This window comes from Vanellus vanellus, assembly GCF_965231255.1.
Source record: "Vanellus vanellus genome assembly, chromosome: 17".
Taxonomy (NCBI): Eukaryota; Metazoa; Chordata; class Aves; order Charadriiformes; family Charadriidae; genus Vanellus; species Vanellus vanellus.
In genome coordinates this window covers 8,537,810-8,562,618 of record NC_138922.1, presented here as the reverse complement: position 1 = coordinate 8,562,618, position 24,809 = coordinate 8,537,810, and the positions used below count along the sequence as shown (strand labels likewise).

The window sequence follows — 24,809 nt, the reverse complement described above, 5'->3', positions numbered from 1 at the left end:
TGGAATCTGGAACTGTGCCCCAAACTGACTCTTATTGGAAGGCAGAGGCTGACTCTGCAAGGCCCTACTGTGCTCCTTTGTTCGTCCTATGTTTTGCTTTTTTGTGTGTTCAGAGTGATGTCCCCACCGCTCAGCGGAAGCGTTTTACTCGTGTTGAAATGGCCCGTGTTCTGATGGAAAGAAATCAGTATAAAGAGAGGTTGATGGAGCTTCAGGAAGCTGTCCGATGGACTGAGATGATAAGGTAACGGGCTCTTTTAAAGTCTTTGGACCTCCTTGGATTTTACAAGCCTTTGATTTTTAGCTGCAGAGTGATCTGGTCAGTTAGGTTATGAGGCCTTAATTGCCCTTCTGCTTGTCTCCCTACATGCCCGTGATGAACTTTGTTTTTAAGTTATGACCATATAACTTAGCCTGTGAAAACAGGTTCTTGGTGAGACCTCAGTGAAGATGTGTTACTTCATGTGACATGAAATAAGCATCCCTTGAAGAAATAAGTGTATTTTGGAACAGTTACAAACCTCAGTAATTATAAATTACATTAGTTTGGTGGGCAGGAAAAATTACTGTGTATGTGTGCGCATACCTTGAAGCAGTGGGTCCAGTTGTCAGCTGAGATGTCAAAACAGGAATGCGGTACAGTGCTCAGATTGAGTGTAATCCGTCTGTAAGGACCTGGGCTGTTCAGGAGAAAACGCAGTTTTAAAACTGTACGAGGTTTGTTAAATATAAGCAATGAAGAGGGTGCTTTGGTCTAATTTGCATCCTGAATATTGAGTTGTCTAGAAGGTGTGATTTTTAAAAAACAAAAGTCTTCTGCCTCAGACTGCAGCCCAGGTCGTTCTTGTCACATCCCACCAAGCCGTGTCCCTGTCCAGAGGTAACAGTGTCACTTGGTGCCACCTGCCGGCCCGCTATAACAATGGCATTTAATTTTTTCTGTTGTCCTTAATACCTGTGAGCTGTTTCGACTCTGAGTCTGTGAGAGTAAAAACACTTATTCCCAAGCAGCCATGGCTTGCTTTTCTATAGCTATTGTCTCCTGTAGAAATCCTCTCCTATCTCTGTTAACGCATCTCCGGCTTCAGGAACAACGATTTTTATCATATATTTACTGATGTGTTGAAGAAGAAGAGGTTTTAAAATAAGAGGCAATGGTGTTAAAATATTAAAAAAAAAAAAAAAAAAAAAAAAAAAAAAAGGGAGGTGGAAGAATTTAAAATGGTTTACTGCTTGCTTCTAGCTGTTTTCATTGCAATGTCTTACAGATTGGTCTCTTCTGTGTGAAAAGTATTCACCAGTTCTGTTTGTGATGCAAATAAACGTGGATGATGTTTATTATGTAACTTCAGTTCATCTAGTGAGAATTTCAATATTGTGCTCCGATCAGAAAAGTGGCAGTGTGAAGAAACAAGCTTTGATACTTTTGATATGTTATCCTGTTTTTTGTTTAAATAAGAATTACACACTGTTCGTTCCTTTTCTGATTTTTTTAATTAATGCTTACTCAGTAAACTTGGAATTCATTTCTTGTAGAGCATCAAGAGAAAATCCAGCCATGCAAGAAAAGAAGAGATCAAGCATTTGGCAGTTGTAAGTATTGAAACACAACTCGCTGGCAAAAATAAATAAAAGACCCTAACCAATTAGCTGGCACATTTTTGTATGTTAGCTAATTATCTTTTGGCAGATGAAGATGTCTTAACTGTTCTCCTCTTGTTACCTAGCATGCCAGCTCGGTAAGACTGTTCTTGAAGACAAAATGTATCGTAAGCTGCATCACGTAGTGAATGGCTGTGCACTTTGTGAAGTTAAATGCCAAAGTGCTGTAATTTTTTTCTAGCTGAATATGCACCAGGAGTCTTGTTCTGAACATTTTTCTGGATTCCTTTTTTATGATGAAAAATAGAAACTTGAATAGCTCGTGTGGATTGCATTTATTTCAGCTTCCTTTTCCTCTATGAAGTACAGCTTACTGATTCTTAAATTTTCCTTTCTAACTTCAAGCTCTTTAAATCTAAAACAGTGTTATTCACAAATAGATATTTGTCAAATAATCCTTCTGGTGTTGTGGTTTGCTAATAACTATTCTATCTCTTAGCGTAGAAAATGGTGGAGCTTTTAACATGCTCAGTGCATGAACTAATATGCTTTGTAAAACTGTCTTCAAGGTGTGATGTTCGCATCCTCGTTTTGTTGGTTCCCTGTAGATCTTCATTCAAGATGAAGATCCCATTACATTTGATAAACGAATGGGATAATAATTCCTTAAGAATTTTTCTTACTGACAGGAGTTTCTGTGCTTTGAGAGTGGTGGTGAGTGTGTGGTGGCTGCTGCTGTGTTGGGCTCCAGTTTCTTAGTCTAACCGGCGTGAGCAGGCTAGCATATGCAGTGTTTTGCCTGCATAGTCAAATTTGGATGTATATTACAAATCTTAACTCTCATCTTTCTTTTCTTTCTTCTAGTTTTAGCAGGCTCTTCAGTTCCTCTAGCAATACAGCTAAGAAACCAGAACCTCCTGTCAATGTTAAATATAATGCTCCAACCTCACACATTACTCCGTCAGTCAAGAAAAGAAGCAGCACCTTATCTCAATTACCTAGTGACAAATCTAAAGCCTTTGAATTCCTCAGTGAAGAGTACGTCATTTTGGTTTTGTAATGGTAGATATGCTCTGTCAAGTATTTACTCTTTTAATCCTCTGGGATAAATAGCATGCTGCTAAGTGAAGTATCATGTTCTCCTGAACCGAGTGTTGACACATAAGAAATCAACGTAGCGCAGACTTAAATGCACAGCACTGGATGAGCGTGCTGGGTACCGGGCAGTGGTATTCTGTCTGCCGAATATCACTGCCTTCCATAAAAGTGCGTTTAGGCACAGGAGGCAGCACTTGGTACACTTTCATACGCAAGTGTTGTAGCTAAGGAATAACTGTACAGATACTTTAAGTTCAGTGGAAAAATAGAACACCATGACTCAGGCTATCAAGTATCTGTAATTTTTTTTTCTCCTGTATTGGTTTTTGGCAATATAACCTTTTGGTTTACAACTCTTAAAGATTCTAGTAGAGGTGCATAATCCAAGTTAATTTTCTTTAAAGATACTGACAATAGACTTTCTGGTTTGGCATGTCCTTCACAAGTTCCTTAGAAATAGCTCATAGGGAACCTGGTGTTCTATAGGCGATGTGTGAAAAACTGCTGATCTTTTTGGTAACCCAGTGCTTCCACAGAGATCGTGCCTATTGAGTTTAACAGCAACTGCCGTTACACAAAGAATTCTAAAGAGCATAAATAACAGGTTCTTTAACAATGATTCTTCCCTAGAACTGAAGCCAGTTTAGCCTCACGCAGAGAGCAGAAAAGAGAGCAGTATCGCCAAGTGAAAGCACATGTTCAGAAAGAGGATGGTAGAGTGCAAGCATTTGGCTGGAGTCTACCTCAGAAGTACAAACAGGTATTATGCTTATGTTTTCAAATGTAGTAGTAACAGCTCCAACTCCATGTTTTGTGAAATTTGAACAGAAGATAATTTCACAGCTTGCGTTCAAGTGATTGCAGCTTTTTTTTGTCGAACTTTTGCAGTTAAAAGAGCCTTTCTAAGGAAAACCACAATGCAAAACTCTTAACCATGTTTAACAAAGTCTGATCAACTGAGTCGAAATACTGTAAATCTCTTTTAAAGGGGAATGCTTTTCTGTTTTGTTTTGTTTTTCCTAGGTGGCAAACGGTGGCCAGGTTGACAATAAGATGAAGAACTTGCCTGTACCGGTTTACCTGAGACCTTTAGATGAGAAGGATACCTCTATGAAGGTAGGACCTTACAGAAGTGATTTAGAGAATTGGACAAGCTATAGCTTTGAATGATTTTATTTTAGACCAAATTATTTTTTTTTAAATAAAGTTGTTTCTTTTTAAAGCATAGGTGAATCAGAATTTAAGCTTCAGTAGAAATGTGCATGACTTTAATCTTAATGAATTCCTTAAAATGGACTGCAGATATGTAATAATTTTGATACAACTTGGCATATTTATTAAAGGTTGTGTATTTTTTTGTAGCTTAACATTTAAGCATTGTTTTTTCTTTCAAGCTGTGGTGTGCTGTAGGGGTAAACCTGTCTGGAGGGAAAACGCGAGATGGTGGGTCTGTGGTTGGTGCTAGCGTATTCTACAATGATGTGACTGGTGTGGACGCAGATGGCAACAAGCAGCAAACAGGATCTCAAAGTAGCTTAGATAAACTAGACCAAGAGCTCAAGGTAAGATCACAGTAAGGCATGTTGAATAGTTTATATAGTTAAACTTCTTTACTGTATATCTGTAGATTAATAATCTATTTTGTAATTGGGTTTATTGGTAACGAATACATTTTTCTTGGGTAGTCGTCAACCCAAGATATTTGGGTTATTGAATCCATCTACAAAAATACTGTAATTCCTTTGTGCCAGCTTGTTGGCAAATCTGACAAACAAATCAATTTTACATGAAAATGATGCACTGCTTATACCAGTGCTACTTGCTTTAAAAACATTTGTGACAGAATTGTTCATGTTCTGGACTGCCCTTTCAAAAAAGTTTTCTTAGGTGTCTGTGCCATTGTTTAAAAATGTGTTAGTCTTCATGTTTTCACAAAGGAGCAATGAATGGAATTCATATTAAGGGCATAGAAACAAAGGCTTCATTTTGAAGTGCTTTGGGACATAGAGTTAATCTGTGGCAATACTGAGTATGGTAGCTGGTACTTAAATAGTATCCTTATGTAGCTTTATACTTATGTAACTGCATAATTGTGCAGTATAATTATGTTCTATGGTTTCCTACACAAGTATGAAATACGACGGGGCTTTACGTTCCAAATACGTAGAGAACGAGTGAATACGTGTAATGTTACAATGACATTAAAGATGCTGAACTTACCACATATTTTATATATATATATATATTTCTGTAGTTGATAATGTAAGAATATTCAAGATCAAAGGCTTCTTGTTCACCTTCCTGATGTTGTTCACTTCTGTTCTGCCTTTATTCTCCTTCAGGACCAGCAGAAGGAGCTGAAGCATCAGGAGGAATTATCCAGTCTGGTTTGGATCTGCACTAGCACACATTCTGCTACAAAAGTTATCATTATTGATGCTAATCAACCAGGAAATATTCTGGACAGTTTCATTGTTTGCAATTCTCACGTGCTTTGTATTGCTAGTGTACCAGGTAAAGACTTGTGGTGTTTTAGCTCCTGCTTTTTTGACAGTATCTTATTCAGATTTGCTTACGCAATGAAAAACCAAATATTTGTTATTTAGTGTGATAAAAAGTTTACTGTAACCACAGCAACAAAAAGTGTTTAGCTGGAGGGAAAACTACTGGATTTCTACTCTACTGTTCCACTCTTCAGTTGGCTCTTGACCTAAATTAACTCAGAGAGACATCAGTAACCAGGAACAAGTATTTTGTCTGCTGTATCATAAATGGTGCAGTAGTGCCAATGTTTTATGGAACTGTGAACATCGCAAAAGAAAAGTATGTTGGCTTTTTAGACCTTTTCAGCCTCTTGAAGATAAGTAGCAAGTCTTGGAAGTTCCTATAGAGGAATCCTTGTTACATTAAGAATGTACACGGAGAGTGTACTGAGGGAAGTTTAATGGGAGGATATTATAATTCTGGAGAAGAACGAATTGTGCTTTTGGATTTCTTGTTTCTTGACTTACACTTAGAAGCCTGTAGCACTACTTCCAGTGAAGTAGTTTTGTTTAATAAGCTCAGAAGAAATCTCTTTCCAGTGAAGTTGGAGGTTTTGCTCCATTGAAACTATGGATAACTTGTAACATCAAACCAGCATAAAATATAGCAAGATACAATAAAAATGTCAAGAGACCAACAATAATATTTTAAATCTTAAAAATATTTGAGGGTTGTACGAGAGAAAAGCAGCTTTTCTTCCAGAACAAAAGATCTATTGCAGTTAAATTCTTCATAAAGAGGTAGATAGGTATCCCTGCATATATGCACTGTTACAAAATCTAATTTCAATGGAAAATTTATTTGAAATAGAAATAAACTAGTTGGAAAACTGCAGATTGAAATATAGCATATGACATTTGGATATGCAGCATGTGCAGATACTGCTTTTCCTTTTTGAGCTTTGTGACAGCATCTTTAATGTCTGCTGCTCACGTTAAAATAAGCTTGTAGACGGGTATCTGCACCTCAAATCTCAGTTGCTGGAGGGTTTATTCAGTTTGAAAGCTTAGTTTGTTACTAGATGGAAAAGTGACTCCTTTTTATGCCCACAAGAAACAGGTGAGTTTAATCTCTTACAGGAGCAAGAGAAACAGACTATCCTGCAGGCGAAGAAGGGTCTCAAGAAGCAGATGCCAGCCAAGTGGACAAGTCCTCTCTGTGTGGGAGTATGACTAGCAACAGCTCTGCAGAAACCGACAGCTTGCTGGGAGGAATTACAGTGGTTGGCTGCACCGCAGAGGGTATCACAGGAGCACCTGTAGCTCACGATGCAAACGGTGGCTCACCAATGACAGATAAACAGTCAGGTATGAAAATCTTACAAGTATGCCAGGGATGGCCAAACACCATTAGGTGTAACTGAGAAATGAATGGTACACGTACTTAATGTAATAGCTTGTCTGTAAGCAGTGATAACATAAAACAAGTACTCTGTGGGAAATGGCCTGTAAGTCCGACGTACTTGCGCTGTATAACTGTAGCTGAAAACTTTTGTGGAGGTGATATTAAACGGGTAGCCTTTTAAATGCTTTTGGGAGAACTGTATCTTGTGCGTGGTCTAAAGAAAGCTTTTAAGTTATTCAGTATTTGAAATGCAGACCTTGCTGACAGGTGACTAGAGAGAATGTGGATGGATATATGCCTTAAATCTTGTAAAGTCTTAATAGAGATTTAAGTGAAGCTGTTTACTTCATAGGCATTCTTAATATTTTCTGTCATATACCCTTCAGAGCTGTATAGTGATATGTTTATTAATGGATATGTGGTTATTGGCCTTGACATCATTTATTTTTTTATGATGTATAATACTGTTGCCATAGTTGTGTTTGTTTGATTGGATTTCACTGCTATTCTGGTTAATCTAGTTAAAGGGCAATCTGTGCCGTCAGTCACAAAGTGCATTTGACGCTTGTTGATAGCCAAATTTTAGTAGATTGCATTGTTTCTGATCTGATTTTTCTTTTTTAGAGGAGATATAAAATCTGGACTGTGACTGGTTATTACAGCTATTCACTTAAGTTTTAAGTATCAAATTCTGGCTGTGTTAAACGCTTTAGAATTCCCTTGCAAATGTTAATTTTTCAAATTTTTTGTTCCATAGATATTGCAACTGAAAGTAATTCAGTAGATGAGAACATTCCGACAGCAGAGGAGGCAACAGAAGCAACAGAAGTCAATGCAGGGACAGGAGAAGATGTGGCTGATATTGCACAAACTGGAGTCTACACAGAGCATGTCTTTACGGATCCTCTGGGAGTGCAGAACACGACAGAGGCATCTCCAGTGTACCAGCCTAGGTACATAGTCCTCATACCTCTTAAAAAGTATTTAAAAAGAAAAACATAAAGTTTGCAGGAACACAAAACGGGGACAAAACGCTACTTTTTTGTCGTGTTAAGTATGTTGAGGTTTATGAAGGTAATATTGGTACCAGACACTGTGTGCTTTGTTTGCATGAAAGGGTCACCTGTGTACAAAGACTCTTTTGTCTGTGAGCTCACATCCCTTCAGTACAGACACCTCCAGATTGGAGTGGTGACTGTCTACCAGTTTGTCACTAAGTCTTCTCACAGACTGAATGTGAATGGTGTTTAAATTCCCTGTTTTAATGTCAAAATAAATAAGAATTACACTCCTTTCTTCCAGTCAACTGATTGTTCAAATGTAGGGTTTTTTTGTCAGAATAGTCGGTCTGCGAGTAGTCGCAGGAGTGGAGAAGCAGCTTGAAAGTAATCAGTATTACAAATCTTCAGGAATCTTCACTCTCCACATACAGGCACAAAAGTATCATGCAGCTTTTTTAAGTGTTTCTTTTAATATGTGCCTCAGATGTTGCGACTCTCTTCTGCCGTTCCCCAGATATATCAGCAATACTGACAGTCTTGAGTGGAACCTAAATTTCCTTGTATAAGTGAATGGCCACTTGAAGAAATTCATTGTTATTGAGATTTTCATCTGTATCCTTATACTTTCATGCAGTTACTGTTTTTTTTTAAATACCTTATGTACTTCAAAAAACAGTATGGAAACTAGCAGCAATGAAGTAAATACCTTGGTTATAATGTGAATAATCTGTGCACTTTATTCAATATATTTTAACTGTTTTGATTTTTTATTTTTTTAGTACTGAGTCAGAGTTATATAAAGACATTGCAGTTTTGCCAAATGAGCAAGATCTAGTGAGAGAAGAAGCACAGAAAATGAGTAGCCTTTTGCCGACAATGTGGCTTGGAGCACAGAATGGATGGTAAGAAAATGCTAATGTTGTTAAATTTATTTGGAAAAATTATTTTAAACTTGCTTCTTGTGCCTACAGGCCTGTAACAGTCTGCAGTCAAGATTAAGTTCAAGGAGACCTCAAGAGAGCCTAAACTGTGCATGCTTTGCTACCTTTAGGCATTATAGAATTCAAAGCAAGTATTGTAGGTGATTAGCAAGCTCTTTTGGCAGGTAACACTTTTATTTGCAAAAAAGGTCTGGTTGTTTTTTTTGTAGTCAAATAAATAGTTATGGTCTGATAATCCCATAACTTCCCATATTTTATTACGCTAGAAAAATGTGTTGCCCTTTCACTGCAGATGTATCTGCAAAAGAGTTGTTAACATTTTAGGCCTCTGAAAAACCGTTCTGCCTGCCCATGTAGTTCTCCTTTCAGTCTATACATAGTTTTCAGCAGAAGATGAAAACTTATTTTCCCTTTGATTGTGGATTTCAATTGTAGGGTTTTTGTTTGGTTTTTTTCCTGTCTGGTAGACCTTACCTAGTGCTTTTAATCCCTCCTGATTTGTCTTTTCAGCCTCTATGTTCATTCGTCAGTGGCCCAGTGGAGGAAATGTGTTCATGCCATTAAACTTAAAGATTCTATTCTCAGTATTGTGTAAGTCCTGAAAGAATGTCATGTAAATCATAATGAACTTTTGTTAAAATACTTGCAAAGTAGTTTTGTATTTCCTCCTCAGATATTGAGAATGTCAGTTGCCATAGATGCATGCATATTCTTTGAGGGGCAGTGGAAAACATTTGGGGAGTAAGGAAAATAAAAGGAGCCCTGTATCTGTTGGAAATACTATCGCTCAAACAACAAGCTGTAGCTGTATACTTGGTATACTAAAACACAGGTTATCCTTGATGTTTTCTTCAGGCATTGAAGCTAGATATATTTTAAGCTTTCTGAACTGGATTTTGATGCCTTGTTACTGTCCCTTCTCTCGAGCTATACTGTAGAAATCAAAACACTAGGGCTAAGGTGACTATAAAAAGTATGCTGAAATATAGAATGGTTATGCCTTACTTTAAACTTGCAGTTTGAGAAATGCAGTTTAACCGTCTATATTTTTGTGCCTCCTTTTTTTCCCAGACATGTAAAAGGAATAGTATTAGTTGCACTAGCTGATGGAACACTAGCAATATTTCACCGAGGAGTTGGTAAGCATTCTATTAGATCTTGAAACTGGTGAAGTTGTAACAGTATTTAGGAAAGAAATGTGCTGTTTATAAATAGCGTTTGAAAATGTATTCCCCGATGGCCTTTTTACAGGTTGTCTTGAGAAATCTTTTTAGTATTTCAGTTACAGTTTCGAGTACCATTTTTGCAGTGTCCTGCTGCATTCCTGGAATTTTTTCTTACTCAGAAGCAGAACGTCTAAGCTAAATAGTGAAAAGCCAGTTAATAAAGTCTGCTTTGATCATCATCTCTTTTGCTTTTTCATCATGCTCAATAGTAATGTTTTCTGTTTTGTTATTAGTGTTAATAATTGTCTGTGGCCAAGTACTTCAATGAGAATTTTGTAAGCATCCCTTCAGAATTTCTGCCCAAACCATTCCTGGACGAGCTCCATTCTTCAGCCTCCAGAATGAGGACCTGGAGGGGGAAGGTCTTAACTATAAGTAACTGGAACTTAGCTGTTGGCTTGTTCCACAGACTCCCGATTCATTTGTTCTGTTCCTTGGGGAGTTTAAATCTTAACATTTGGAAGAATTAAAGAGGTCGCACGTCCCTAATGCAAATATTGGGAAAGATGCATCTGGGATGAAGTTATGTTTTAATATTCTTTTCTCCCTTTTTTTAAAACTCAAACTGTAGTGGCTTACAGTCCTTAAGGATCTCGAGTAAATGTCAGTGATGATCTGTGGCTTAGCTCAGTCTACAGAAGAATTTTACTTGGTGTTGAATGACCAAATTTAGTATGCTTTTAGTAGATTTCAGGTGCTTTTCTTAAGATCTTGCAGCATATTTAAAAAAATCTTGATGCACTGGCCAACACTTCGACATTCAGCCAAGCAGCAAGTGCCTCGCGCTGAGTGGGTAGCTGCTTGTTGTAATGTATACTGATGCCTATCCAAGTAAAGCATTTAGCGCTAGGTAACTTGCTGTTTTGAAAAATATTTTGACGTGTTTTGAACATGAGTCATGGTACATCCTTATTATATTAAAAACAAACTAGCATTTGGGATGTTGGTAGTTTATGTAACTAGTTGTTGTTTGTTTTGTTGGTTTTTTTTTTTTTTTAATGAGGAGCCTAGCCATAAATTTGTATTGACTTATCCAGATTATTACAGCACTTTTAAAAAATTAGGCTGTTAAGATATTTGCCTGTAATTCTAAATGATTTTTAAGCTCACAGGAACCTGTGCTTTGTTTTGTTTTCTCTTTTCCTTCTGTTTTTAAAGATGGTCAGTGGGATTTGACAAACTATCACCTCTTAGACCTGGGCCGACCACATCATTCAATACGATGCATGACAGTGGTACATGATAAAGTCTGGTGTGGCTACAGGAACAAAATCTATGTTGTTCAACCAAAGGCCATGAAAATAGAGGCAAGTTAAAATCGTGTTTAAACTAATTAAATGTTATGTTTTAATGCCATCTTGTGCTACAGCTCTAACTCCAGAGAACAGCTATTTTTTTCATCCGTACAGAAACAAGCAGACAAATTTGTCCTGCGAAATACTATTACATTTTCTTTTTGTTGTTTTGGAAGATTTTAAACCATGATGAGACAGTTGTTTATGGAAACCAATTTTGGGGGGGCTTTAGTTCTCCACTTCTAGCTGGCCAGGAACTGGAAAGTGTCCCCGTGCAGAGTTTGTAAGGTTAGGTCTCAGCTTATTCCCTACGGGCATGCCTCGTTATTTTCTCCACCCACCCGTAACCTGCTCTATAATCTCTCTTTGCATACTTTAGAGGTTTGTAAGTGTTAATCTTGAATGTACTTTACCTCCAGTTATGGAATAGTTTGTTTATATAAAGCGTGTAAGCTGATGTTTCTGCAGTGTTGTATGCGTACCCGACATCTCAAGTACAGAAAGCGGCTAAGGTTTTTGCAAGCCGTTAGCAGGATTAATACGTCAGCTTCTGCAAATTGGCCTGAGACATGGACCAGACCTTTTGAGGGCGACTACTCAGCTGTTCTGAAAATATCGAGCTCCCAATTAATAATCTATTTTTGTGAAGAAGACTATATATATGGGAAAACTAAAATGAAGGAAATCATACAACAGGGAAACTAATTGTTTTGCTGGTGGATAGTGTGTATTTTGCACGGGTGGGTTTGTATGCAAGAGCAAGGCTTGACAGAACTAGGAAGAAAAACACTTTTTGGGCACATGTGGTATCTTGTGCTGTGACAGGGGGACCTCACACCAAAAGGGCTCCAGGTTACGTGGAGATGGAAGCCAGAGTAGGCTGGGATATGATATGTAGATGGAGACACACTAGGAAACTATGGCCTTGAGATATCACACTCCAGGGAAGGGAATCGGCATTTTTACTATTACTTTACCAGCGTCCTGTGGTAATTGTAACTAAGCTAAACACTGTAACTGCTAGTGATCTTGCAAATCAGAAGGTTGTAGATGACTTTAAAATATTGCCGGTGTTGACAGTGCAAGAGTAACAGAGAAGTTTTTTTTGTTTTCTTTGTTTCATCTTCTAATTTAAAATCCAATTTTTCACAGAAGTCATTTGATGCACACCCAAGAAGAGAAAGCCAAGTGAGGCAGCTGGCATGGGTGGGTGATGGGGTATGGGTGTCTATTCGTTTGGACTCCACCCTGCGTCTCTATCATGCGCACACGTATCAGCATCTGCAGGATGTGGACATTGAACCTTATGTAAGCAAAATGCTAGGTAAGTTAATAAAAAAAACAAACTGTTGTATTCTTACACCTTGTGCTGTCTGGAGCTTTCTTCTTCTGTTATGGATCAGGCAGTTCTCACTGCAGACTCGGGGGAAGGGTGGGTGGAAGGCTAGTCACATCCTGTTTGTGAAGACGAATCTGGAAGTAGAACCCCAAGTCAGTCTGTAAAGCATGAAGAGGACGATAGGTCTCCTGATACAGTCTGATCCTACCTGATGTCTAAAGTGTCCCTAAAACCTCAGAACTAATGAGGACAAAAGTGGTTGGGTTGCGCAGGCAATAGAGACACTAAAATCTTTCTCTCTTTTTACTCTACTGATGACTTTTTTTTTTTAACTCAAAGTGGGAAGAACCCATTACTTAGAAAAACTGCCTGTTTTTCAAGAAAATGCAAATGCAAAATAGCAAGTTTTTATTGCTATTGACACCAATAAGCTTTCTGATTTTTTCATTAGCATTTATATATTAAAAATATATATATTATATTATAGCAGTTTGACCACCTATGTAACACAATAAATACAGGTAATCGGGCCATGAGAAATCCTTCCCAAGTAATTACTGTGCCATTGGACCAAGCCGGTCAGCCGCCTTCCTCTCCCCTCATAGTGCTAATGGATGAGAAATTAATTTTAGTGGATGAGAAACCATTATCTTACATGTGTAAACTCACCTAGGTTTTGGTTTTGTTTGGAAAGCTGCCCTGGTGCTGTAGGCTCCGAAAGATAATTTTTTTTTTTTTTTTTTTTTAAATGTGCAGCCTTATGGAGCTGTCATACCTTTTGTGCTTTCATACAGTTAATATTAGTCTCTCTGTATAGGTTCACAACTTTTAATTAACAGAGTGTTTTAGCCTTTTAGGTTATCTTTACAAATGAAATGTACTCTTCTACCTCATTTCTGTTTGAAGTGGGAGGGAATTGTTTGTCTGCGTGGTTTGGGAGTTGGAGTTAAGATTCTCTGTTATAGAACTAAAATTATTCTTGCTCATAATTTTTGATGAAAAGCATCTTTTGTTTTTAGGTACTGGTAAACTGGGATTCTCGTTTGTGAGAATCACAGCTCTTATGGTGTCTTGTAATCGTTTATGGGTAGGAACAGGAAATGGTGTCATCATCTCCATTCCATTAACAGAAAGTAAGTAAAATATAAATGAATAGCACTGTGCAATATGCTGTAGACACAAAAAGAGAATATTAAACACCATTCAGATGCTTGCTAATGGATAGAAAGCTTTACTGCCAGGCTGAGTCTTTCAGGTTTGTAACAGATTGGGCCTGTGTGATGTTTAGCACCTAATCTGTGTATGTGTTTACAATTACTCTGAGCAAAAAGCACATCTCCAGAATCTCCTGTACTTCAATTTGAGCAGAGTTGCCGTGGCTTGAATGAAAGAGACACTTCGAAGCTTTAGAGGTGTTATGAGCATTAGCAGTATTTATAGAAGTTTTTTGCTTGTAAGAGATGGCTTTAGTTTTCTAATTATTGTTGTTTTTGATTGCCATATGATCACCAAAGTAGATTTTTGTTTGATTAGCAATTGTTGCTAATGCAACTTGATTTGCTTTAGTTCTTGGGAATTCATGACAAAGCTGGTATAAAGGACTGGAACGGAAGTAGTATCAACTGCTTTAACGGACATGTTCAAAGTTACAGGAGTTATAAACACATTCTACAAATAGGGCGCTAACTTCTATGTAAAATTCTAATAATGCCAATCCAGGTATCTGCTTAAAAACAGACCCCAAACTTGTCATAGGCTGAAACTACTTGGGGGTGGGAGGGGAAGCATTTAGACATGGGCAGTTGAGCCTCCGGAGAAGGGAGCAGTCCAGTTCAAGGGCAAAACAAATCTTAAATAGGTAAAGCCGAGGAAGAATCTGTGTATAAATTGATTGCATTTAAAACGACAACAAAAAAACCCAACCTAACACTTGTGCCTGAGACTAATGTTAAAACACATGGACAGAAGTTTTAGAAAATAAAATACAGAACTTTGATTGTCCTAATTGTATTGTTATATAGAAAGTAGTACCGTCTGATAGGTGAAAATTTAGGGTAATTGCATAGTAAAAACTCTTCATGTTGTATCTGCTTTGTTGAACAGCACATACATGCGTTGTTTCTCATACTGTTCCATTACATCGTCCATCCATTCAGTAAATGTCTTTTTTTGCATTGCATGAATGTACTAAGGAAGGACAGACTTCCTGTCATGAATTTGAAATAGTTTAAATAATGCTTTCAAAAATTATAGCTCTTAATTTGCGTCAAGCTTAATTTAATGTTTCCAGAGGAGTTTCTTTTAAAACAGTAGCGAACATGAAAATATCCCTGTCAAAGCTATTCAGTTTAATTTCAGTTTTGTTAGTTGTTCATGAATCGGAACAGCAGTGTTTGAGTAGCCTGCTAGTGGGTTTGAGAACCTCTGTTACAAATATTCATGGCTTTCAAAAACGGTCGCATCCTTTCATGAGCAATTGCTTATCTCAGTTCCCTGGGTCTCAATAGCAGGGCACCTTCCACATCTGCAGGGGATGTTTCAAAAAGGCAGTTGAAAACATGAGTTGTTATATGTTATTTTAGCAGCCTCCTACAAAGGAAAGAGAGAAAGGGGAAACGTTGCTAATCAATAATAAACTTTATAGCGATAAAGCACATGAAAGTGTCGGTGCTTTCGTTGTCCATTTTGTCCTGAAACTTTTGTAACAAGATGCTGTTCTTTGACTTTTTATTGAATCTTCTGTAATTAGATATTTACTGGTTTTAGGAGCCAAAATTTTAAGCTCTACCTTATCAAAAACCAAAATATGACTGGTGGGTTCTCATTAATCCTTCTCCTCTACTGTCATACCTATCCATTTCCCCTTTCCTCCTTTCTCACTTTAGCTGTAATCCTCCACCAGGGACGTTTACTGGGGCTGAGGGGTAAGTGCAGATCCTGAACAAAAATCTGTCTTCAGGCTTCTAATAGCCACTTCGAGGCTGTTTCCCACTCCTTATAGATTTACCCTTTGTATGTTCCTAAATGTTTTTCCACTTGCAGTTACTGCATTGCAGCAGTTTTATGTTTGCTAAATGGCCACCAATCTGCTCAGCAGTTTAGTATATCATCCTGTGTTGCAGCTGAACTTTCATACAGACTTTGTTTTTCTTCCAGCCAATGTGATACCATATCTTATAACTTTGTCATTAATCCACATCATTTACTGTCTTGTTACAAATCACTGTTTCTTTCACTCCTTTGATAGTCTTTGGAATGGAGATGGCTTGTATGTCTAGCATGAGTACTTCTCTGTTTTAATGGATTTTAAAACTTCCCAGTAAATACTAGATGTAGAATTATAACAGGGTAGCTCCTTCGTGCCCACGGGGGCTATTTTTAGAGAATCTCTGCTGGCAAGGGGATACCCTATGATTAGTTGGAATGAAACTGTCTTTAATTATATGTTTGAGTACATTGAATTTGCTCATACTGAAACACATTAGAGGTACTTATTTTCTATAAAAGATACAGTCCTTTCACAAATTACTTTTTTTCAAAAGTAGGATAATAAAATCTGGTGTTTATGCTAGACTAATAAGAATCCTGCTCCATTTTCTGATGTACTTAAAATAACGAAGCATGCAATCTTTTTTCTTTCCAGCTCTGTCTTGAATTGGCATTGCTGCCCTCCTGTTTCATTATTATCTAAGTTGGCTTTAGCTTTTAGATGGTACCATAAGGTTTCTTAACAAATAACCATTTCTGTAATTGGTATTTTCAAGTAGAAAACACTTCTCTCCTTTTACAGCTAATAAAGCAGCAGCAGGCTCCGGAAACCGTCCGGGGAGTGTAATACGTGTGTACGGTGATGAAAACAGCGACAAAGTAACTCCGGGAACATTCATACCCTATTGTTCAATGGCACATGCGCAGCTTTGCTTCCATGGGCACCGTGATGCTGTTAAATTCTTTGTTGCAGTACCTGGTAAGGTTTTACTGCCATTCTTTAAAAGAAGTATGTTTTTCACCCTGATTTGCTTAGTTGATCATAGTGTTTAGGCAAAGATAGCAAGTGTAAGAAATCGTACAGTCAGAAACAATTTCTTGTATTTTATTTACAAGACTTGTCTGATTCCTAAATGCAGTATTGTTTAATGGGAGGAAAAGGGTTTGGTCACAAAGAAAGAAGTGCTTTGCTTCCATCTGGGAAAAAGATACTGTGGTAAGTGAGTACGTGCCTATTACGAAGGCAGTCAACTGCTAATTGATATAAGGTCCAACTTAAGAGTCTGACATCGTGCAGGAAGGATGACCTACTGAGGGAGAAGCCCCCAAAGGAAAGAATCTCAGTTGAAAAGCTAAGAGCTTCCTAGAAGCTGCAATGCTGGTTGAATACCCTCTCAGTGCTTGTACGTACCTCGTGTGCTGGAAGTAAATGACAGACGTTTGCTTAATGGGCTGACATGCGCTGAATCACTTCAGTTGTGCGTAGAAAGTGTTGAAGTCTGTTTCAATGTCATTCTCTGGATCTACATGCCTGTGCTGCGATATCCATCAAGAAGCATATAATTTTCTTTCTGTTGAACTGACCTGAACAGATTCTTCATATCTTTAGAGAGATGAAATTGGAGCAAGGCTAGCTTTCTGTTCCTCGATGAAGAGATACTAGAATCCAAAGTTAAGCGTATCGTTAGGCATTAAGTATGTCATCCAACGACCAAATACAGGTGGTGGTATTCTGTGAGATGGGGTGTAAAACTGTATTCTGTTTTTAATCCAGGTCAGGTTGTTTGCCCACAGAGTAGTGGTGGAACAGAGCTAACAGCTGATAAACCGGCCCAGGAGTCCTTCAACCAGAGTCCCTTAAAATCAATGTTGGTGATAAGCGGTGGAGAAGGATATATTGACTTCAGAATGGGTAAGAAATACTGAGCTTAAAATTCATTGTAACCTCTTCATACTGAAAGGTCGTTAACCATGTAATAACTTCCACTGTGATTGCAGAGTGCATTTGTGTGGTCAGTCAGTATTGTAGTCTTTACTAAGCAAGTGCCAGGATCGAATTATCTTTGTTCTCCCCCCATGCATGCACACACCTTCAGTTTCCTCTTCTCCTCATGACAAACCATGACCTCCGAGATGGCTCTGAAAAAAGGTTTATTTGAAATTCTGCTTTGGAGTCATGTACCACCTTACCATTTATGCTTTCAGTCTTACTTTGAAAGGTTAGTCTTCTGTCTCAAACTGCTGGAAAATGTGTCCGTAGTTACTTAAATATGCAGACAGACTATAAGTCATCAGGTATTACAAGAACACTCACACTAAAATTTACTCATTTTTGAGAGAAAAGGGGAAAATGCAGTTCAGTGGTGTTTTTGCATGCCCCTCTTATTTTGATCATTGCTTTTTTTGGAAAGCACTTCTGCATGGTGTAGCCCGTGAAAGATTTCTTGTGTAGATTTTTTTTTTTTTTTTAATTGAAGCTTTTGGGGAAATAAAACCATAACCACTCTCGCTTTGTTATATGCTTAGAATCTGCAGCTGGAGACCTTGACAAAAAGTGCGTCACAACTCCTAGATCTGGGTTTGACCTTTTGCCTTAATCTGTCTGTAGTGGTTTAAAACAAACAAACAAACAGAAAACCTAAAACAAACAAACAGAAACCCTGAAACAAACACACACACACACAAAAAAATAATCCCAAAACACCATTACAAAGCAAAACCCAGGAAGGCCAGCCCAAATTCCATCATGCCACTAGTCAATGAGAAACAAGTTCCTGCTGGTAACCCCAGCGAAGTTACATGGGAGACAGGACTTGAGGCTGCACTGTAGTGAGGTATTAAAAACTCTGCGCTTGTCCCAAGCAAGCTGGTGTAGCCACATACCAAATGCGCCTTTTGCTGTCCTTGTAGCGTGATGCAAAGCCGTGAACGTCAGCCTCAGTACTAGAGCTGCATTAGCTCAGCCGTTGCCACGTAAATGCAGCAAGCTGGCTCAGGAGCAAGTTCAGGCTATTCTGTGTTTAGATTCCTCAGACCTCCAAAGTAGCCTAACCAGAAAACCAGCCAAACTGGGACTTGAAACCTTCCCAAAGTTGTAGGTCAGTTCCCATTTCATCTGATTAAACTGAGGTTCTTCTGTACCACGAGACTGCCTCTGTATGGATGTTTATTGCTGTCTACGTGCAGTTTTGTGTAGTGGTTAGCCTGTCACCTTTGATCCGAGTCAGCTCGTGTCAGCAAGACTTTAGACGCAGTTATAAAACTGCTCTTTTCTTTTGAAGAGCAATAATGGAGAATAGGCTTAAGGCTCTCTTGTGCCAGCGTCTGCCAGCCGTGACAAGCCAGGATAACTAGAACAAGAGGAAAGATGGGGAAAGGTTCATCTTATACATGAGTGTTGCATTGTCTTACTTGTGCTCAATTACTGCTCTTATTTCCAGAGCACTTTCTATGGTTTCTGGGTTTATGCTAGCACGCTTTCTTGTAGCATAACCATCCCCATTTCTGCCTGGGAGGGACTGCGAGTCTGCAGACTAGTTTTTTGCTTCTCTGCTTCAAAGAGCTGTAAGTAATGAAATGTGTAGAATATGGATACTTAAACTACAGTTAATTTGGGGGGCTAGAACTGATGAATATGACCATCAGAGTACTGAGCTCTGAGATAACTATGCAACAGTCTTTCAGTTTGTAATGTATGTATTCATACTTGAATATGCTTTTATAGGAGCACATGGCAACTACTGTCTTTTACGGTGCTGTTCTTGTAAACCTAGATGTCGCTTGTCTTGCTGCATTTGGTGTTAATACGGGTTTTTATTGTCTGCCTGAATCAAAGCTGCTGTTTTTTTTTTTCAGGTGATGAAGGTGGGGAATCTGAACTCCTTGGAGAAGCTCTACAACTTGAACCTTCTGTAGCCAAAGCTGAGAGGAGTCACTTGATAGTGTGGCAAGTAATGTGTGGCAGTGAGTGAGCCTGTAGGATGCAGCTGGAGACCTTAAAAAAGAAAAAGAAAAAAAAAAAGGAAAAAAAAAAAGCTTCTGCATGTTTTTTATTTTGTGAAACCTGTTTCACTACATGATGTTGAAGCATTTCTTTGCTGTTTAACTTTATATTGCAAATCTGTCATACCTTTAACTATACAGGAATTAGCTTGTGCTGTTTTACTGCACCCGTGTTACATGGAACAGTATAATGAAATCAGACCTTTCTCAAAACTGGTGTGAACACCATATGAAGCAACTGAGACGTTAGTTTTACTATACCACAGCAATCTAATGTAGTTCACTTTGGTAGTCTCACTTGAGTTCAGCTTTATTACAACTGAGCTTAATTTCACTGTATAATGCATTGAGTAAAACAGCAAAGTTATTCCCAGCGTATTAAAAAATTGACAAATTGTAAGATGGATCATTCAGACTCATCTAAATATTCAGTGAGGGCTAAAGCAAACTGTAAATTTCAGCTTTTGTTTTCAAACCTGGAAAATCTTGCTTACATAGTGTATATGGTTTAATTTGTTACATTCATTAGAATTTATGGGGGGAAGAGGGGATTGTATAGAAATTAAGATGACAATATTTAAATAAAATTACATGTTTTCACTATTGAACCTTAAAGTTTGAGAACTGCTGCCCTCAATAACGAGTAATTTTGAGCATAGTGTTTTCCCACTTCCCAGACATGGAACAACTCTATTTCCAAAGGTTATTCTTAGGATGATTTAAATTTGAAGATAACGGTAAAATTCTTGAATGGGGGGATAAGTTTTGTTAGTTTCTTGTCTTAACTCCTTATGTCCTAAGCACTAGAATGATCTTCTCTGCCTAGCTGGTCAAACTCATGAGGCACTACGTGTGTGAAGGTTAGAGACCTCAATTAGAGCATGAGAAAAGACTGAGAGTGTACAGGAAAAATGCATTCTGCCCAAGTGAGATTGTAAAGGAACTTTAGTGCCAGATAATTAGGTACAAAATGTTTTTTGTTGTCTTTTTTTTTGTAATTGCATACCCAATTTAGTTAAAAAAAAAAAAAAAAAAGCTTAGCAACAATGTTAGCAGGTAACACCAAGATTGAGTAAATTGATGAAAGTCAGGAGACTCTAATATTAGGCTGACATTCTGTCTACTCACCATCTATTTTTTTAACCATAAGCGTGAGTTGAAGACTGTCTTCCTTTTACATTGAATTTCCTACATTAGTATCAAACCTGAGTTAAACACTTCATGATTTCTGTACTTCAGAATATTTTTAACGCCAGATTTGCTCTTTCATTTAGTCTCTGGAAAGTAAAAGTTTTGCGGGGTTTTAATAAACATCCAGCATTTGCCCCCAAAAGGCTGGGACTGTTCTGTTTGGGTTAGCAGAGAAATTTAGTAACTGGATTATGTGAGAGAACTGAACAGTTTCAGAGGAGTAAATATAGAAACACTTTTTTAAAACTGCCTAAACATTTTTATGCAATAGGAGCAGTTCTGGTCTATCAGGCAAACATGTGTTTATATATTTTCTTAATTTTTTAAATGAACACATTTAGCTGATGTCTATTGTGTAAATATATATTTAGGCAGCTTTTTCAAATGCATATCATAGCTGATAAACCAGAAAAACTCCATTCAGGTCTATTGGTTAGATTTATATGTATAAATACTTTTTAAGCAACATATTTTGTACACAGCTGTTCCTCTCGTAAATATGTATTTAGGACATGAACTATGTAGTAAAAATCCTTATTAAAGATGTCTAATATCTTGGTAGTATTTTTCTCTTCAGAATGCCAAAAGTGATGAGAGCATGTTGTTCATAATTTGCTTTCCAAATTCATCTTTAACGTCACTCTTAAAGTACTTTGGCTTAAATATAAAGTCTAGGAGCTTTTTAAAAATTATAAACACTCTTAGAAGGACCTACTTGGAACTTACGTAGACACATATGCTGAACCTGAAGCACATCTGAATTAACTTATGAAATTGGATGTCTAAGAAAAATGCTGTCTAAACTTTTACTGTTGTGCAGAATCTTCACTGTGAGCGGTGCAGTTTCATTGCTTCTCCTGCCATTTCCTTAACTTATTTTTTTTTTCTCTTTGGAAAACACAGTCTCCAAAGCTTTTACTCACTGGTTGATTGTCACATTCTCATGTTCTCAGAAAAAAAGCGCACAATTCTGTTCCTTCGTCCTTGTATAGCATTTTATTTGTAATTAGTGCTGAGCTGTTTTCTCGGAACAGCTTTACTGCTGTCAAATAGAGCAGTTCAATCTGGCGAGTGTGTACCTGGTCTTTTGCCAAATGTATCTGGTCCACCGTGCCATTTTAGTCACCTCAGTGGGCCAACTCTTGCAAATTTTTCAGAGAAAGATTGTTTCTGTCCAAAAGTGGAAGGGGTGTAAAGAAAACGATAGGGGAACTGTGTACCACTGTGGGTGTAGATAAAAGGCATGTGCACTTCTCTGTATTTCTCATTTAAAAACTTTATCCCCTGTCCTAAGGTACAGTAGATCAGATGGGTCCCTGTTGTCATCGCTGTGCTCTGGGATTTATAAACTCTACTTACGGTCGCTTTGAACGGTGAGCAAAGCGCGTAAACCGCCAGGCGTTGAGATGACAATACACTCCTGCAAATCCGCCTCAAGAATGTGTTTATGCATACACTCATGTGATTAAAGCATCATAGAAATAGGAGCTGATCGCTCGATAGCTACAGCTTGTTAATCGTTTGGAAACATTTCGAGCACAAAATATGCAGCCCATTACTTGCCTGGGTAAGGGTGTTTGCATGGTGAAGGTGAACCGCGTTGTATAAGCTGCTGCGTTGTCCATTTCTTGTAAAGGTCTTCCTGCGTTGGATCAGATAGAGCTGGCAGAGCGTAGACACTTTATCATAGGCTGCCTTAGCAACAAACAAATGTTAAATCTGTTTTATTATACTAACTGTTCTAAAGAACGTGTGTCTTTTAAAATGCTGTGTAACTGAATATTTATTTCCATGTGAGTATTATAAAAGTTACCAAAGGATTAAACCTGACTTAGCACTCTCGTAAGTGACCCTGTTGAGACGGGGTCTTGTGAAGGCCCTGCTCTGTAAAAACCAGACACGGGAAACTCAACTACAGTTCTTTAGGGAAATTAAATGTTTTTTCTAACAGGGTTATGCCATATTGTAACAACCTATGTTGCACCTCAAAGCATTTTTCTATACACTAAATGTCTCTCCCGCCCTCTAACAAGATTAAGTTTCCTTTATTAATTTTGTTGATGCACATTTCTCAATCTTTTAAACATATATTTTAAACATTTTATGGTCTGTAATTTTTGAAAGTTTTGTCTGTTGGACACTTTACGCTGAATTTTACTTGCCTCTGTAATCCGAGATGGATACTACAGCGTTAAACTTGCTGTCTGTTAAAACTTGAGGCTTCTTTTCTGTGAGCAGAAAAGCTCATATAGCAGTGTAGTTATTTCAGTATTTATTTCTATTATTGAATCCATGGGGTTCAGAATGTAACTTTGTACATGAAATATATATAAATATGTATATGAAACATGCATCGGGTTGGTGTGTTCTTTGGAGTCTCACGTTGAGTTCAAAGGCTTTTGATGCTACCGGAAGGTGTAATAATTGGGGATTTTACACGAGCGGCCAAGCATTGCCATCACGAGCACAGGTAGTGGTACGTTAGCGTCGGTGCCCGGCTCGCGGAGTCGTGCTGTCTCGCACGGGGCCTGGGCAGAAACTCTGAGGAAAAGCTTTGGTCCCTGCCGGGCTCCCAGGCGCTGCCGTGCTGCCCTCGCCTCGCGCGCGGCCACCCCACTGGGTCCCAGGGGAGGAAAAGAGAGGAGATCCACTTTGGCTGCGGCTTGGGTGAAATAGGTGCCGGCACTGCGATTTTTTTTAAAGTTTTCTTAACCCTTTACCGGAGATTCATCTAAGCTCAAACACGTGTTGGTTACGTACCACACAGCGAAGGAAGTCCTGTATTTTTAAGGCAGAAGAATGAGAACTCGGTGACAAGAGAGTCGTTTCTCAGCTAGAGCCAGGTCTTAATTTTTTCCTGGCGCAACTGCCACTTTCTAACCACGTTTGTCCCAACAATTTATCTTGATTAGTATGTAACGAGGGGCCATGCCACTGAAAATATTTGGTTAACCTTCGTTATAAGGGGTCGGGGTGGTCCCCTCCTCGTGCAATGAGAACACGGTGCCCTCTGCTCCCCTCCCTGGGCACGGGTGCGAGCGCTCGGTGCCCGCTTCTCTCCAGCAGTGCTGAAGGACCCACAGAAGGGTGTTGATTTTTGGTATGTTTAGGACACAAATACTGACACATGCAAACATATGAAGCCATCCGTGGTTCAGAAAACAGTGTCCTGCAACCAACGTTGTACCAACTTGAGATTATATCATCTTAGTGCTTAAGAATATCTTTTTTTCTCATTTACTGGAGTTTTCTTGCAAGATTTGTGTCTCCAGAACACATGTACTGACAAATTTCCATCTCTTCAGTGTTTATTCTCGGGATGTGTCCGTTCACGTGTGTGTCACATCACTGCACTGTGCCAGGACAGTGCGTGTACCTATTACATAGGAAGAAGCATCATAAATCTTTATTCCGGAAATGTCCGAGCTCTTCTGGCAGCCCTGACAGCACCCCGGGTCTGTGGTGAGTAAGTTAATTTTTCAGATGCTGTACTGAGAGAGAGAAGTGCTAATAGAGTTGTGAACTAGGTTAAGGTGTTACAAATGGCACTTGGAGACTGAAGTTTGGAGCCACTGGAAAATAGCCAGGCCCTTCTGCGGCGAACGTGGGCATCACGGGGAAAGCGCTCACCGTTTCTGTAGCAGATACGAAAACGGTTCTCGGTCTCCTATAAAAAGAGGTATTTAAATCAGAATGCATAAAATGCTGTTAATCGTACTGGAAGTGAAACTGTTTCAATGTGAATGCTTTTTTATTGGAAAATACTTCTTTGCTGGAAACTAAACCTCAAACTCATTGATAGAGATTGAGAAAATTTCCCTTTTTTTACAACAGAACAGCAAACCAAAATGCAGGATTCTTTTAGCCATCACCCCCCTTTTTCAGCATCCTGTAATCTGTTTGAAAGCTGTTTGAGCGATACAGTCTGTAAGTGCTGTTTAACACCGTGATGATCTCTGCACAGACGCCCCTTCAGTCTCCTGAAGAAGCAAGCAGCTTTGAGCAGCTCTCTTGGCCTCGGACGGCACTCCCGTTCATGGTGTGGTGGTCAGGACTTGCTGCAGTTTTGCACAGTAATAGTTAAATTCTTAAAAAGCTATTTTGAGTTGACAAACCCAAATATGAGCGTTGTTTTCCTGCTTTTCAAAACATTCTTTAAAGTGATGGTGAGAAGGGAGCTGATGAGAAGCGATGTGGACTGTGGCTTGTCATTCTTTGCTTGTGCTTCTAGAGAGGAT

The 24,809-nt window shown here is 38.5% G+C and overlaps 1 protein-coding gene across 3 annotated transcripts in view; it reads left to right on the top strand.

The window, feature by feature from the left end:
* Positions 1 to 22,922, top strand: part of SPAG9 (sperm associated antigen 9) — a 65,310-nt gene extending 42,388 nt beyond the window's left edge. For 2 of the 3 annotated variants that reach the window (XM_082492230.1, XM_082492232.1), the window contains 19 exons: positions 114 to 244; positions 1,537 to 1,593; positions 2,467 to 2,640; positions 3,331 to 3,460; positions 3,724 to 3,816; positions 4,095 to 4,262; positions 5,043 to 5,214; positions 6,324 to 6,551; positions 7,346 to 7,541; positions 8,369 to 8,491; positions 9,041 to 9,121; positions 9,602 to 9,669; positions 10,915 to 11,063; positions 12,204 to 12,375; positions 13,410 to 13,523; positions 15,276 to 15,314; positions 16,181 to 16,357; positions 17,153 to 17,290; positions 19,234 to 22,922. In XM_082492230.1, coding sequence (XP_082348356.1) covers positions 114 to 244; positions 1,537 to 1,593; positions 2,467 to 2,640; positions 3,331 to 3,460; positions 3,724 to 3,816; positions 4,095 to 4,262; positions 5,043 to 5,214; positions 6,324 to 6,551; positions 7,346 to 7,541; positions 8,369 to 8,491; positions 9,041 to 9,121; positions 9,602 to 9,669; positions 10,915 to 11,063; positions 12,204 to 12,375; positions 13,410 to 13,523; positions 15,276 to 15,314; positions 16,181 to 16,357; positions 17,153 to 17,290; positions 19,234 to 19,349 — 2,526 coding nt within the window. In that variant the 3' untranslated portion in view covers positions 19,350 to 22,922. The remainder of the gene's footprint in view (positions 1 to 113; positions 245 to 1,536; positions 1,594 to 2,466; positions 2,641 to 3,330; positions 3,461 to 3,723; positions 3,817 to 4,094; positions 4,263 to 5,042; positions 5,215 to 6,323; positions 6,552 to 7,345; positions 7,542 to 8,368; positions 8,492 to 9,040; positions 9,122 to 9,601; positions 9,670 to 10,914; positions 11,064 to 12,203; positions 12,376 to 13,409; positions 13,524 to 15,275; positions 15,315 to 16,180; positions 16,358 to 17,152; positions 17,291 to 19,233) is intronic. The other variant, XM_082492231.1, reaches the window with a different exon arrangement.
* Positions 22,923 to 24,809: the final 1,887 nt, after the last annotated feature.